Consider the following 13,875-nt stretch of genomic DNA (forward strand, 5'->3'; position numbering starts at 1 on the left):
TTAGAAGGAGAAAGGCCTGTTTCATCCAGTTTGACTTCGCTGTGTCTGCTGCCCTTTGTTCTCTTTCTCCTTCTTCCCTAAATGGCCACCCACCCCCAGTCTCCTCCTGCTCCCTAAAAAGCATTAGAGCACTTGAACCCATGAACTCTTTCTGTCTCCTGGTACAGCTAGTATCAAAGCAGACAGGGGATTCTGTTTCATGGGCTTTGAAGTCAGGCTTTTTTCTTTTAGATTGGTAGCTGTGTCCAAGGGGTGGGTGGAGTGGGAGAGAAACATCACAGGTCAAAATTTGGTTCCAAATCTGCGGAAATGGCTGGGGGCTGAAAAAAAGGACTTCTTCAGTGTTCTGCTGCTTGAAATAAAGGCCTTGTTTTGGGTGGACTTTACCTGTGAGTCCTCTCAATTTCTTTCTCTTTTAAACGACTCAGTCTCACTTTGCAGATCGTAAACCCTTAATCTAGTGACCTGAGCGTGCCTTCCTAGGGCCTGTGTGGTTGGTTGCCTTACACTCAGACAAGATTTGGGGTAAGGCTCAAACATACTCAAACCTTCAAGCAGAACATGTAGCTTGGGAAATGGAGTTTTTCCAACATTTGGATGATTTCAGTAGGCAGTGAACAAAACCCTTAACTCATGCTAAAAAGACAGCTGAGACTCAGGCTTGAGGAACACCCTGGAAACCCAACCCAGCATTATAAACTTTTTCTCTTTTTAATAAACAAACACCAGTTCTTTCCAAAAGAATAGACCATTGTAAAATCTAAAAGCAAAACAAAAATAAAACAAAAGGAAAAGAAACAGCCTTGGAAGCTGATGTCATTACTCTTAAAGCAAATTTGGGGGAGAAGCTGCAATTAACCGAGCTTTCAGACTTGAAGCTACATAAGTAAAGAAGGAAAGACCAGGTTTCACCTCAATTCAGTTTTATCTAATACTGAACCCAGAGGAACTGTTCCTTATATCCTTTCTGATTGTTGTATACTCTTAAGCTCAGGTTAGGAAATGGTAAGTTCAAGTATCAGCTATTTTTGTTTAGGCTGAATTGAGTTTTGTTGAAGGCTCCTTGAAATCATTCAAATGTAGAGAACACTTAGTTTCACAGCCTACACCTTACAACTGAAGGTTTAGGTCTTGAGCCTTACCTCAAATCTTACCTCTTAAAGGAAACTGCTTGGAGAATTGGGAGGAAGTAAGTTCATCTTAGCTAATGACATGGTAAAATAAGTCCTACCGAGAAAATTACAGCCATGCCATTCTAGAATTAATCTTTACATCATTCTAGCTTAACGCTGAGAAAGCTGAGGGCTTGCTCATTTGCAACCTCTTGCTTGAATCACCTTAGTGCAGTATTTCACAGCCTTACATGCTTCCAAGGTTTAGCTCCCTTGAGAGTCTTTTTCTGTTTCCCTTCCTTCAGCCTTCTCAGGCTGGGGATGATGCTGATTCCTGGGCACCACCTCTAAATTCTGAAATCCCTACTGTACCCACAGTGCAGGAACCAACCTGTTTACCTCTGAGTCCTTCATTGTGACTTCCCCCGTGCTGCCTCACGTAGTAGATATTCAGTATATTCCAGGGCGGGGGGGTGGGGGTGGGGTTACTGTATAACAGGTTCTTTTTAAAAGGAATCTTTGGAGATCATTTTGTGCCTTTAATAACCTGTTTCATGGTTTTGTGAATCTGGGATTTTCATAGATAAGTGTTGTTCCTGTTCTCAATGTATTGAGATTTATATGGATTTATCTTTGTTCTCTAGATTAATTGGAGCATTATTGAAGCTTATTTAAAAGTTTAGGAAATTTAGCATTATGATCAAAAATAACTTGGATCAGAGTATGTCCTTTAGTTGGTGCTCTTCTCGAAGATGTCCTCAGCTGGGTCCACAGCCCTTCCTCCCTCACCCCCATTCCATTAGTTGATTTGAATCCCTGTTTATTTCACATTTGCGTGTCAAATTTTAACAGGAAACAAACAGCCCTTGGGAATGTTTTCTGGATACTTGGTTCTGTATTTTTCCTGACCTCCTTTCCCCTCCCCCCACTTCGTTTGAACCGGTACTTGGGAGACTTGTTTACTGGGTTGGAGAATGAGATGTTTGGCTGGGGTTGATGCGGATATAGTGCCCTCTGGTGGAATTCTGTGAGAATTGCAAATTTCTCCGTATAACCGTAGAGGTGTTTGGGAGTCTTAGCGGGCCTTCAAGGCTTCTCTGTTACATCTCAAATACTATATAGTAAATTAATAACATTGAAGTTTATTATCTACACTGGATATTTAAGAGGTAATATGTTGGGGTATTAATTGATTACTTGGTTTGTTTATCATTATAAAATTTGACCTCAAGTGACTAGAAACAGGCTGCCAGCAGCATCTGTGCTTTTTCATCATCTCCCATCAATGTGTATGAGAGGTAAAGAGAAAAGGAGTTCCCCCACAAAAGGTAGTTGAAAAGAATCAAGGAACCAAGAGTTAAGCAGAAATAGCAAGGATCAGAAAATTTGGTCACAAACAATTCTTATTCTCAGCCCTCACTCAGATCTGAGCCCAGACATTTAAGGCCTAGCTAGAGGTTGAGAGCCTGCCAGACTATCACTCCCTGGGGAGACTTTGGGAGTGGTCATGGACAGAAAGTGACAGACGCACTCTTTGAGGGGTCTATAGAGTATTTGTACTATGCCTTTTGCTCCAACTGGGCTTTCTGGCTGACTTTCTTCCTTTATTTCCTTTCTTTCAACAGTTTATTTATCTGACTATGAAGGGTCTTAGTTGCAGCAAGCAGGATTTTCATTACCTCATGCAGATCTTTCATTGCTGGCCCCGCAGGCTCTTTAGTTGTGACATACAGGCTCCCTAGTTTTTGCACACAGGCTGCGGAGCACACGGGCTTCAGTAGTTGCAGCATGCAGGCTTCGTTTGCTCCAAGGCATGTGGGATCTTAGTTCCTCAAACAGGGATCAAACCTGCGTCCCCTGCATTGCAAGGCATATTGTTTACCACTGGGCCACCAGGCAGGTCCCTCAACAATTTCATTTTGAGGGTCACTCCCTTTCCCATTGCCATCGGCACAGTCACCGTGGCCTAGAGGACACAGTCACTGGCTTCAGTCAGACACACCTGCACTTGAATTCCTGTTTTGCCTTGTACCAATTACAAGGCTTGGACAAGTCAACCTGCTGAGTCTCGGCTTTCTAGAGGTTCCTTATAGAAACACGTGAAGATTAAAAAATAATAACAGAGTAAACATTTCAGAAACAGCTTAGTGGATTTCCTTATCCCAAGAATGAGGAAGAAAGTGGGCCCATTGCTAAGGAGGTGACTCAGGCTTTAGGACTGTTGGTGTCTTTCAGAGGTTCCCAGAACCTTGGGTCTGTCCAGTAACACGTTTTGAAGGAACAGGAATGCGGAAATTCTGGAAGCAAATAAGCCTTTATTAAGCATCACCTATGGTACATATTTGGTGCATACATAGGAAGTTATGTAACTTGGCTATGACAAAGTCCTTACCTCTTAGGAGACTACACTCAAGGTGGTGAGGAAAAATCTGCTCAGGGAAAATGATTGCAGAAATAGAACAAAGCAAAGTGTCAGCTGTGTAAGCAAATTAACAAGGCAGGTGTAGCGTAAGTGCTTAGGAGTTCCAGAACAAGGGAGTCAGTAGGAATGCTTGGAGAAGGCCTTCTTGGAGGTGCTCAGTGGGATTGGGGTGAAGGTGGCTTTTATGCTGGGTACCAAAGAACATGGCAAAGATGTGATTGTGGGATGGCTTTCTGTGAGATGCAAGACAGTGAAATTTGCCACGACCCAAGGGGTACAGGATCTAGTAAATTATATGCACCGTGGTAGTGATGGTGACTGGTATATGAGTATGAAAGGAGGAAGCTGGAGAGAGATTGAACATTTGAATTCTATAAAAGTTTTAAGTCTGCAAATTTGAAATGTCACCATAGCAAAGCATTAATAAAGTTTTACTTTATTAGTTTGAATTTGAAATGAAGCCAGTAATTAGAAAGTTGGGGTGGGGGTGGTGGAGAGAAGAGTTGGCAAAGTGTCATTTCAACCAATTTAATTATAAATTCTATGTATCTTTCTTCCATATGGTGGTGCCAATTTGCTAAGCAAGCAGACGTACCCACTATTCTTTGTCAGGATGAGATGAATGATTCTAGTTTTGAGTTGTGAGAAATCAATATTCCATCAGGTAAAAGGCAGACAGTCACTTGTGCCTGGAGAAGCATCTGGTGGTGAATAACAGACTCTCCTCTCACCCCTTCATAGCCCCCCCTTCTATTGCCTTCTCTCCCCCTATGACTCTCCTTGCACACTTCCTCTTACTCCCATCTCCCAACCCCATCAATCCTTTCAGCATCTTCTCGTCTCCCTAATGTTTAGATGTTCAGAGACAGGAGGTGCACTGGCAGGTGTAGACCAGTGACTCCTTTATGGCCACTATGTCTTCACCAGGGACCAAAGAGGGTACAGTGCAAGTCTGGGAGGACCCACAAGAGGGTAGATGGGATAGACAGTGAGCCAGGCATTCCAAACCCTGTCTCAGGGTGAACTCTTTGAAAGGAGAGCCTACTGCTCCACTTCCTGTAGCAATTGGTAGAGGGGTCTCCTGGAGTATATGTAACATGGAGCTTCTCTGGACCCCATCAGCTTCCAGCTCGGATGGTAGCAACGATGCCAAAAGGAAGACACTCCATAGATTCCCAGCAGGCACAAAGCATTGATCATCACATGCCAGCAGAAGAAGGTGGTAACAAACATGATGTCACTAATGTCATCATCCTCCCACGGGTAGCCAGAGACTGGTTTGTACAGAATGAAGCCCGCCTGTACCAGCCAGGAACCCATCATCTGAAACAGAAAGGTCTCAATCACAGCGAGTTGAAACATATTGGGAGCCCACAGCTCAGCGGTGAACACCAGCAGCAGCAGCACCACCACCAAGATGAGCAGAGAGTGAACCTGCAGCTCCACCCCCGCAGAGTCCTGGACATGCGACGCCAACAGCAGCAGGAGCACGTAAAAGGTCAGCACCAAAATCCCTTTCTCTAGGGGCACACAGCGCTGAGGCAGCAAGTTTTTGCTCACGATGTCTATACAGCCGTTGAGGGTAAGGAGGATGAACATGGTGAGGTGCTGCCACTGTTTGGCATACGTGAATCTCGGTGGCAGGTCCCTGTTCATCAGTGTCAACCCTCTCTCAACGCAGCTGATCTCATACGCCATCAAGCCAGAGCCAGCCAGCATCTTCAGCAAACCTCCATGGGACAGTTTCCACAGCCTGGCCCATCTCCCTTTATTCTTGGGAGGCAAAGAAGGATCTGGGAAAGAGTTGCTGAATATCACAGCTTTGGAGACCACTACTGCTCGATATAGTCCATATGCAAGTAGGAACAACCCTGGATACACGTGACCGATAAAGGTTCCCATTGAATCACAAATCGATCTAATGAAGGCGAGAAGCATAAAACCCAGGCACGTCCTTCTAGGGTCACCTCAAGGTCTGGACTTTGGATAGAGTTGCCTTCCACCAACTTTTATCATTTTGCCCCACCCACCTCTCCCCCACAGAGAGGAAATGCTTCTTGAAACAAGCCTACGACTTTAGTGGCATAAAGCCTCATTGTTCCATTCCATTCTGGAACACTGGGAACTAACTGGCTTCTTCTGCCAAAGAAGAAAGCTGGTGAACGTGCCTTTAGAGGCCCCGTCTAGGGCCCTTGGGGTCCTTGTGGTCATACTTGTCCCTTTCTCCCATGGGACTTCCTCCCCCATGGGACTCCTACCCATGGCTTCCTCCCCCTAGGACTGCCTACCCAGCACTCAGAGGAGAGAGGAGGATGGAATGGGACTAGGGGTTGCCATGGTCTCGAGAGGAAGCCTGAGCACTCACAAATCCTTGGGTGTCCTTCGGCACCTCTCAAACATAACTCTGGGCCAATCACAGGGTTTTCTTTCTGGACACATATAGTTAAAAACATTTGTATACATGATCATATTTCGCACCTATCTGGCTTTTCTATTGTTCTTTTGTAGACTTGCTTTGAGGATCACCAAGAAAGCTCACTTCCTCTCCGCCCCTTATCTCTCTACATTCCCACATTTGTCTCCCCACGTCAGCATCTCTAATGGCCAGTAAATGGATCTGAAAAGCTACCTTTTGATACTGATTTTAGGGACTGGATATTTTGTACTGTGTCAACCTGACTAAGCTTGAGCCATGTTTCCCAGAGTTACCTTCCCTATATGGTTTAAGATTGAGTTGACTGCAAGAGAAGTTTAGATAAGAATCTGAAGATGAAAGTAAAGCAGCAACCTAATACACTCTGAAGGTGTAGGGTACCAGTTGCCCCTACAGCTCACACATTCAGTTACTGATCTGCTTACCTTGGTATGGACAGTCAGGCCTATAACTCTCTCAGCTTCTCTTTGTGTAAAGGACACAAGCTTCTGCAAGCCAACTACCACTGAACTGTGAGGTGATGAGAGGAAGACAAACTATAGCCTGTCTTCACAGGTTGCAATTTGTCCTTACTCTTTCCCAATTTTTTTTTTGTGTGTGTGTGTGTGTAACATACTTTTTCCTGACTGCTGCCACACATAGATGAAAGGACAGCCAACCCACCACACAGAAAAGAGCCAAAAGCCTTCCATAGACTTCTTCACTCCAAATGCATAAGGTCTAATATACTTGAAAAATTCGTATTCCCATGATCCATCTCTAACTGATAAAAGGAATTAAGGTGTAATCCCTAAAATGCTGGTTCTGTCAAGAGGAGTGACTCCAGTGAGCTGGTGTTGGCCATTCGGATTCTAACATGGATTAGCGCATTAGTTTCATTTATCTATGACTCTACTAGTGTCTAATGCACCTCAGAAGACAGAGTCCTAGGTATTGGTAACAGACAGCTGAGTATAAGGAAGAGAGAATGATGAAGAACAAAGTACAGGGAATGTGAAGCCTACGATGGTTTTTGGTTTATTGTAGGAGGTACAAGCAGTAGGAGTTTCTCTGGGGGTGATAATTATGGTGAGGGAAGAGGAAGTTCACCCCTCAACATGAACAGTACTGACCTCACAGTCTGCATAACCATCCCTTCTTCAAGGTACAAGCAATGCTGTGGGGCAGAGAGGCAGCACCTGTGTCCTGATAGTGCCCCTAGTGAAGAGGAGGAGAATTACATGCAGCTCACAGCACTGCATCTGAGACCTCACTCCTATGCAACTACCTGTACATTCTCAAGTCTAATCAATACCAGAAAAAAAGTTAAATCTTTCTGCCTTTGAGGATGACAGCAATTCAGATTTCTTCTTGCTATTGAGCGATTTGGTGGGGCTAGGGATTTGAGTGTGAAAGTAAATTAGGAAGAGCTTAATTCAGCTTTCTGAGGGAGTTTGCTCTTTAAAAATTTTTAACATTAGGTATTTTTTATTCAATGTATAGTCATTGTAGAAAAATGAGGTAAAATACATTCACAAAAAGAGAGCAATACAAGTCATCTGTAATTCTATAATCTGGAGGTGACAACTGTTTTCTTTGAGATATAGAAACACAGTTCTAAGAAGGCAGCATGAAGAAGTGAAAAATGCATCAACTGGAAGTCAGAACTTTGAGTTCTCCTTTGACTTGCTGCATGTCATACCTTGCACCTGAAAAGAAAAATTGTGTTGAACTTAACCTTCTATTAAAGTGAAAATAAATAGCATGAATATTGCTGCACAGAAAGGAGAATATTTATCTCCTGTCTCCATCTCCCTTTTGGTGAATTATCAAAACACCGTGAGAGCACCATAGGGCTCGATGATCAAAGGAAGGAGATTCAAGGGGAAAATCTGAGTGACACTTCTGAAGCAAGTCAGGAGGCAAGAACCCCAGGGATTGTCTTGGGTTTTTGGATTTGATCTGGGAGAAGCACAAGATGCATTACTCTTCTGCATATCAGCGGGGCTGGGACAGGAAGTACATGGTCTGCAGGCCTCAAGAGGAGCCACATTTGCTCATTCTTACTGTTGCTTCTACTACTTTGAGGCTGTGATCCTAGTGAGTGGGAGCAGCAGAGCTTCCTCCAGCTCCCACACTCCTTGACAGTTGTTCCTGGCAACTGTGAGCCAGAGGCCAGAGGAGGAGAGAAAATAGCAGCACTGACCCAATAGCAATGTGAGGTTGAAAGTGGCACATATGAGGACAAGAAGCCCCACTTCAGGTCCCATCCAGGTTGCTCAGGCACCAAATCTGCATGTTGTTCATTACAACATGAACATCCTGATCAAGACTTTGAAGATAAGAATCACCCACCCCAAACCAGACACTGCCCATGAGTAGCCGAGAAGGAAGCCAAAGGTAGTGAATGATTAGCAGAGCTGGCAGGCAGCTCCAGGGTCTGTGGACACTGCGTGCCTGGAGAGAGTTTCATGAGGAAAACTCAGGTTGACCACAGTAACCCATAGAAGTCCTTCTCAGCTTGGTTGCTCCGTGGTGAGACTTCCCGCAGACCTGCCTCCCCCAGCCACCACCCCGTGTAATTGAAGGCCCCTAGGCACAGCCACTGCCATTTATCTGGCATGAAATACCAGAATGAGCCAGAATGCCTTCAGAAATTCAGTAAATATGAATTTACTAACTGCTGTGGATTCTACTGAATACAGCAGGCATATAAAAAAGTATATGATGTAGTTATCCTCAAAGGGCTTACCATTTGAAGGCACACATCTCTACACACACACACACACACTCACACACACACACACACTCAAAACATTAGGGAAGTATTTACCTTGGTTCCATAGTAATCAAATGTCACATAGGTAATTTTAAATGTTCTAAAGCATTTGATAAAATTCAACATTTATTGATGATAAACTCTTACCAAAGTGGGTACAGAAGGGAACATATCTCAACATAATAAAAGGTATTTTTGACAAACTCACAGCTTACATATTACTCAACAGTGAAAAGCTGAAAACTTTCCTGCTAAAATCTAGAACAAGATAAAGATGACCACTCTCACCACTTCTATTTAACATAGTGTTGGAGGTCCTAGTCACAGTAATCAGGTAAGAAAAAGAAAAGTTACCCAAAGTAGAAGGGAATAGGTAAAATTGTCACTATATGCAGATGACATGATTCTATAAATAGAAAACCATAAAGACTCCAAAATTACTAGAATTGATAAATGAATTCAGCAAGGTAACAGGATAGGATAAAAATTAACATGCAGAAATCTGTTGCATTTCTTTGCATTAACAATGAAATATCAGAAAGGAAGAGTAAAAATCCCTTTTAAAATCACATCAGAAAAAAAAAAACTTAGGAATAAACCTGACCAAGGAAGTGAAAGACCTATATGCTGAGAAATATAAAACACTGATAAAGGAAACTGAAGATGATGCAAAAAAAATGGAAACAATATCCCATGCTCTTGGAAGAATTCATGTTGTTAAAATGGCCATACTGCCTAAAGTAATCTACATATTTAATGTGATCTTTATCAAATTACCCATGACATTTTTCACAGAACTAGAACAAATAATCCTAAAATTTATATCAAACCACAGAAGACCCAGAATTACCGAAGAAATCCTGAGGAAAAAGAACAAAGCTGGAGGCATAACCCTCCCAGACTTCAGACAAGACTACAAAGCTACAATAATCAAAACACTGTGGTATTGGCAGAAGAACAGACATATGGGTTAACGGACGAGATAGAGGGCCCAAAACACCCATGATCAATTCATCTTCCACAAAGGAGGCAAGAATATACAATGGAGAAAAGATAGTCTCTTAGCAAGTTGGGAAAATCTGGACAACTGCATGTAAATCTATGAAGTTAGAACACTCTCTCACATCATACACAAAAATAAACTTAAAATGGCCTAACGACTCAAATATAAGACATAACAAAACTCCTAGAAGAGAACATAGGCCAAATATTCTCTGACATCAATCTTGGTAATGTTTTCTTAGGTCAGTCTCCCACGGCAATAGAAATAAAACCAAAAATAAACAAATGGGACCTAATTAAAAGCTTTTGCACAGCAAAGGAAACCATAAACAAAGCAAAAAGACAATCTATGGACTGGGAGAAAATATTTGCAAATAATGTGACCAACAAGGGCTTAATTTTCAAAATATACAAACAGTTCATACAAGTCAGTAACAAAGAATTAAACAGACCAATAAAAAAAAAAGGGCGTTTCTCCCAAAGAAGACATACAAATAACCAGTAGGTATATGAAAAGATGCTCAATATCACTAATTATTAGAGGAATGCAATCAATCAGAATTACGAGATATCACCTCACACCAATCAGAATGACCATCATTAAAAAGTCTGCAGTTAACAAATGCTGGAGAAGGTGTGAAGAAAAGGCAATCCTCCTACACTGTTGGTGGGAATGAAATATGTGCAGCTACTATGGAAAACAGTATGGAGGCTCTTTTAAAAGCTAAAAATAAGAAGTTGCCATATGATCCAGCAACCCCACTCCTGGGCATATATTTGGAGAAAGCTATAATTTGAAAGCATACTTGTAACCCAGTGTTCATAGCAGCACTATTTACAATAGTCAAGACATGGAAGCCACTTAAATGTCCATTGACAGATGAATGGATAAAGGAGATGTGATGTATACATACAATGGAATACTGCTCAGCCATAAAGAAGAATTATTGCGATTCGCAGCAACATGGATTTAACTCAAGACTATCATACCAAGTGAAGTAAGTCGGAAAAACAAAGACAAATACCATATGATACCCTTTATAAGTAGAATCTGAAATGTGATAAAAATGAACTTATTTACAAAGCAGAAACAGACTCAGAGACATGGAAAACAAACTTATGGTTACCCCAAACGGGAGAAGGGGTGGAAGAGGGATAAATTAGGAGTTTGGGATTAGCAGATACACACTGCTGTATATAAAACAGATAAACAACAAAGTCCCACTTATAACTTATGGAACTATATTCAATATCCTGTAATACACCATAATGGAAAAGAATATGAAAAATGACATGTATTATGTAACATATAATACATATACATTATATGATATATATGAATATATATGAATAATATATATGATATATGTGAATAATATATATATGATATATATGAATATATATATGATATATATATATGAAGCACTTTACTATACACCAGAAACTGACACAACGTTATATCAACTATGCTTCAATAAAATCAACTATACTTCAATAAAAAACTTAAAAGTAAAAAAAATTTTGTAACAGCAACATTAAAAAGGTGAAATTAGTTTTAATAAGATATATTTAACTCAATATGTCCACAATATCATTTCAACATGTAATTAATATAAGTTATAAATGGATTATTTTTAATAAATGAAGTATTTGATTCCATATTTCATACTAAGTGTACAACCTCCAATGTTATGTTTTATACATAACAGCACATTTCATTTCAGACAAGCCATGTTACATGCTCAATAGCTACATGTAGTTAGTGGTCGCCATATTGTATTATGTAGATTCAGACAGTATAGAATGACAAGTTAAGTGAATTTTAAAGTTTTAGTGACAAGAACAGTTCCTGGTGGGGGTAGAAATTTGTTCAGAAATGGTATCTAGACAGCTACACTGTAAACTCAATGGTTGTAGGATTTTAGTATGGTGCTGAACATCTTTTAATTTACTTTCTGTTTGCAAGGGGCATTGTCATTATCATCAGCATCAAAAAATGACTACAGCTCACCTTGCTGCTAGGCAGAAACCCACCACAGGAAGAGAGCAAGCCAGAGGTGGGGCCTTGAGCAAAACCATATAGGGAGTGGGTCTGTGGAAATCAGAATAAGGTCAGAGCCCATCTGTTTATGTGCCAGATTTTCATCTTAATTTCAAATAAGCATTACTAAGCCTTGGGGTTTGTCACTAAGTTACTAAACAAAGCCATGAGAGATGGAAACAACATTCTTATTTCTGAGTTTGAAGGGACATATTTGCTTTATTTCTCCTGGCACACCAGTTCATAATTCTCCTTTTTGAAATTTCCTATAATAGGAGCTTTATACCTCATTGTATAACCATGGCTTAGGTTTCACAGTTGGTTTAATAAATTTCAGGGTGATCACATTTCAACAGCTGCTTTTTTTCCTGAAAACTTTTGGCAAGGTGGGAACACGTACTCATGTTATCTCTGTTGTACCTATTTCTTCCTTTGTGACTATGGTATTAACTCTCACCCATGGCTGAGGACAGAACTCAAGGACCCTGAGTCTGTTCCTCCATAGATCAATCCTTTTCCATCCCAGAATATGCATCCCCAAGTTCAGAGTTAACCTTTGTGCTATCTTGTGAAGGATTCTTAATTCTGCAATTTGGGAACCTCACTGTAAACTTCAAAATTCCCTGTGGGAGATGCGTCTGGCTCACCATTGAATATTCTTGTTCTCCTCCCACAGTATAGGGTGTTGCTGGGCAGTTGCCATCCAGCCAGGGACCATGTTACCTGACAATTCTGTGACTGAGTCTGGGCCAGTGGGATGTGTATGGAATTGATATACACCACTTCAAGACATGGCCCATAGAAAGCTCTCTCCTATTTTCCCCCCTTTCTTTTTCCATATCTGCTGGCTGAATACAGAAGATTGTGAGGCACTAGAGAAGGACAGAGTCACAAGATAGGAAGAGTCTGACTTCTGAGAGACTAGTTGAAAGGCTGCCTATGCTACTGTGTGCTTCGTCACTCAGTCGTGTCTGACTCTTTGCGACCCCATGGACTGTAGCCCGCCAGGGTCCTGTGTCCATGGGGTGCTCCAGGCAGGAATACTGAAGTGTGTTGCTATTTCCTTCTCCAGGGGATCTTCCCAACCCAGGACTCGACCCAGGTCTCTTATCTCCTGCATTGGCAGATGGGTTATTTACCACTAGCGCCATCTGGGAAGTTGATCTACTAATTAGAAATGCTGGCATTTAATTTTATGAGTGTGGGAGAAATAACCTTCTGTGGTGGTAAGCTGATGTGATTTAAGAGTTTATCTGTTTTAAATCAATTAATCTACATTGTCTACCAAGCCTCCAACAGGCCCACTGGGAGCTGATATAAATGTATCTCTTGGCCATCAACTTTGATGTGCAAACTACCTGAAGGGTGAAGTTGGTTGCTCCCACCCAACTCCCTCCTCGCCTTCAGTATCCCGAAGTCTAGAATTCTCATGCACCCTGTCCATGCCACAGTTTCTGAGGCCAGGAAAGTGAATTCTCAAAGTTGCCTTGTAACTATGGATAGAGAGCACAAGAACTTGATGGTTCCAAAGCTTCTCATTCTCATTATGACCTTTGCTTCATTTTGGACACAATATTCCAATAATAGGGCCACACATCTTAATGAGGTACAGTGTTTCTCATCATTGACCAGTGTTGGATAAACCCTCACCCCAAGGACTTCCCTGGTGGTCCAATGACTGAGACTCTGTGCTGCCAATGCAGGGGGCCTGGATTCAACCCATGGTCAGGGAATTAGGGGCTTTCCAGGTGGCACTAGTGGTAAAGGGCCCCCCTGCCAATGCAGGAGATGTAAGAGACCTGATTCAATCCCTGAATCAGGAAGATTCCCTGGAGGAGGGCACGGCAACCCACTCTAATATTCATACCTGGAGAATCCCATGGACAGAGGAGCTTGATGGGCTTAGAGTCACCAAGAGTCAGACATGATTGAAGTGACTTCACACACACATATGCAGGAAACTAGGTCCCACAATTAAGAGTTTGTTTGTTGCATGCTATAATGAAGATTGAAGATTCCCAGTGCCAACCCAGCACAGGCAAATAAATAAATATTTCCAAAATAAACAAGCAAAAACCCACTTCATCTGAAACTAATGCTACCAGT

At 41.8% G+C, this 13,875-nt stretch overlaps 1 protein-coding gene and 1 long non-coding RNA gene across 2 annotated transcripts in view; one reads left to right on the top strand and one right to left on the bottom strand.

The window, feature by feature from the left end:
• Positions 1-13,875, top strand: part of LOC136169885 (uncharacterized) — a 42,196-nt gene that overhangs the window by 2,330 nt on the left and 25,991 nt on the right. The gene's annotated exons all lie outside the window — the stretch shown is intronic.
• TEDDM1 (transmembrane epididymal protein 1) lies at positions 4,576-5,436 on the bottom strand. The gene has a single exon (XM_065936415.1). It carries the CDS (start codon positions 5,434-5,436, stop codon positions 4,576-4,578), a length of 861 nt encoding a protein of 286 aa, XP_065792487.1.

The sequence above is a fragment of the Muntiacus reevesi genome, chromosome 5, assembly GCF_963930625.1.
Source record: "Muntiacus reevesi chromosome 5, mMunRee1.1, whole genome shotgun sequence".
Taxonomy (NCBI): Eukaryota; Metazoa; Chordata; class Mammalia; order Artiodactyla; family Cervidae; genus Muntiacus; species Muntiacus reevesi.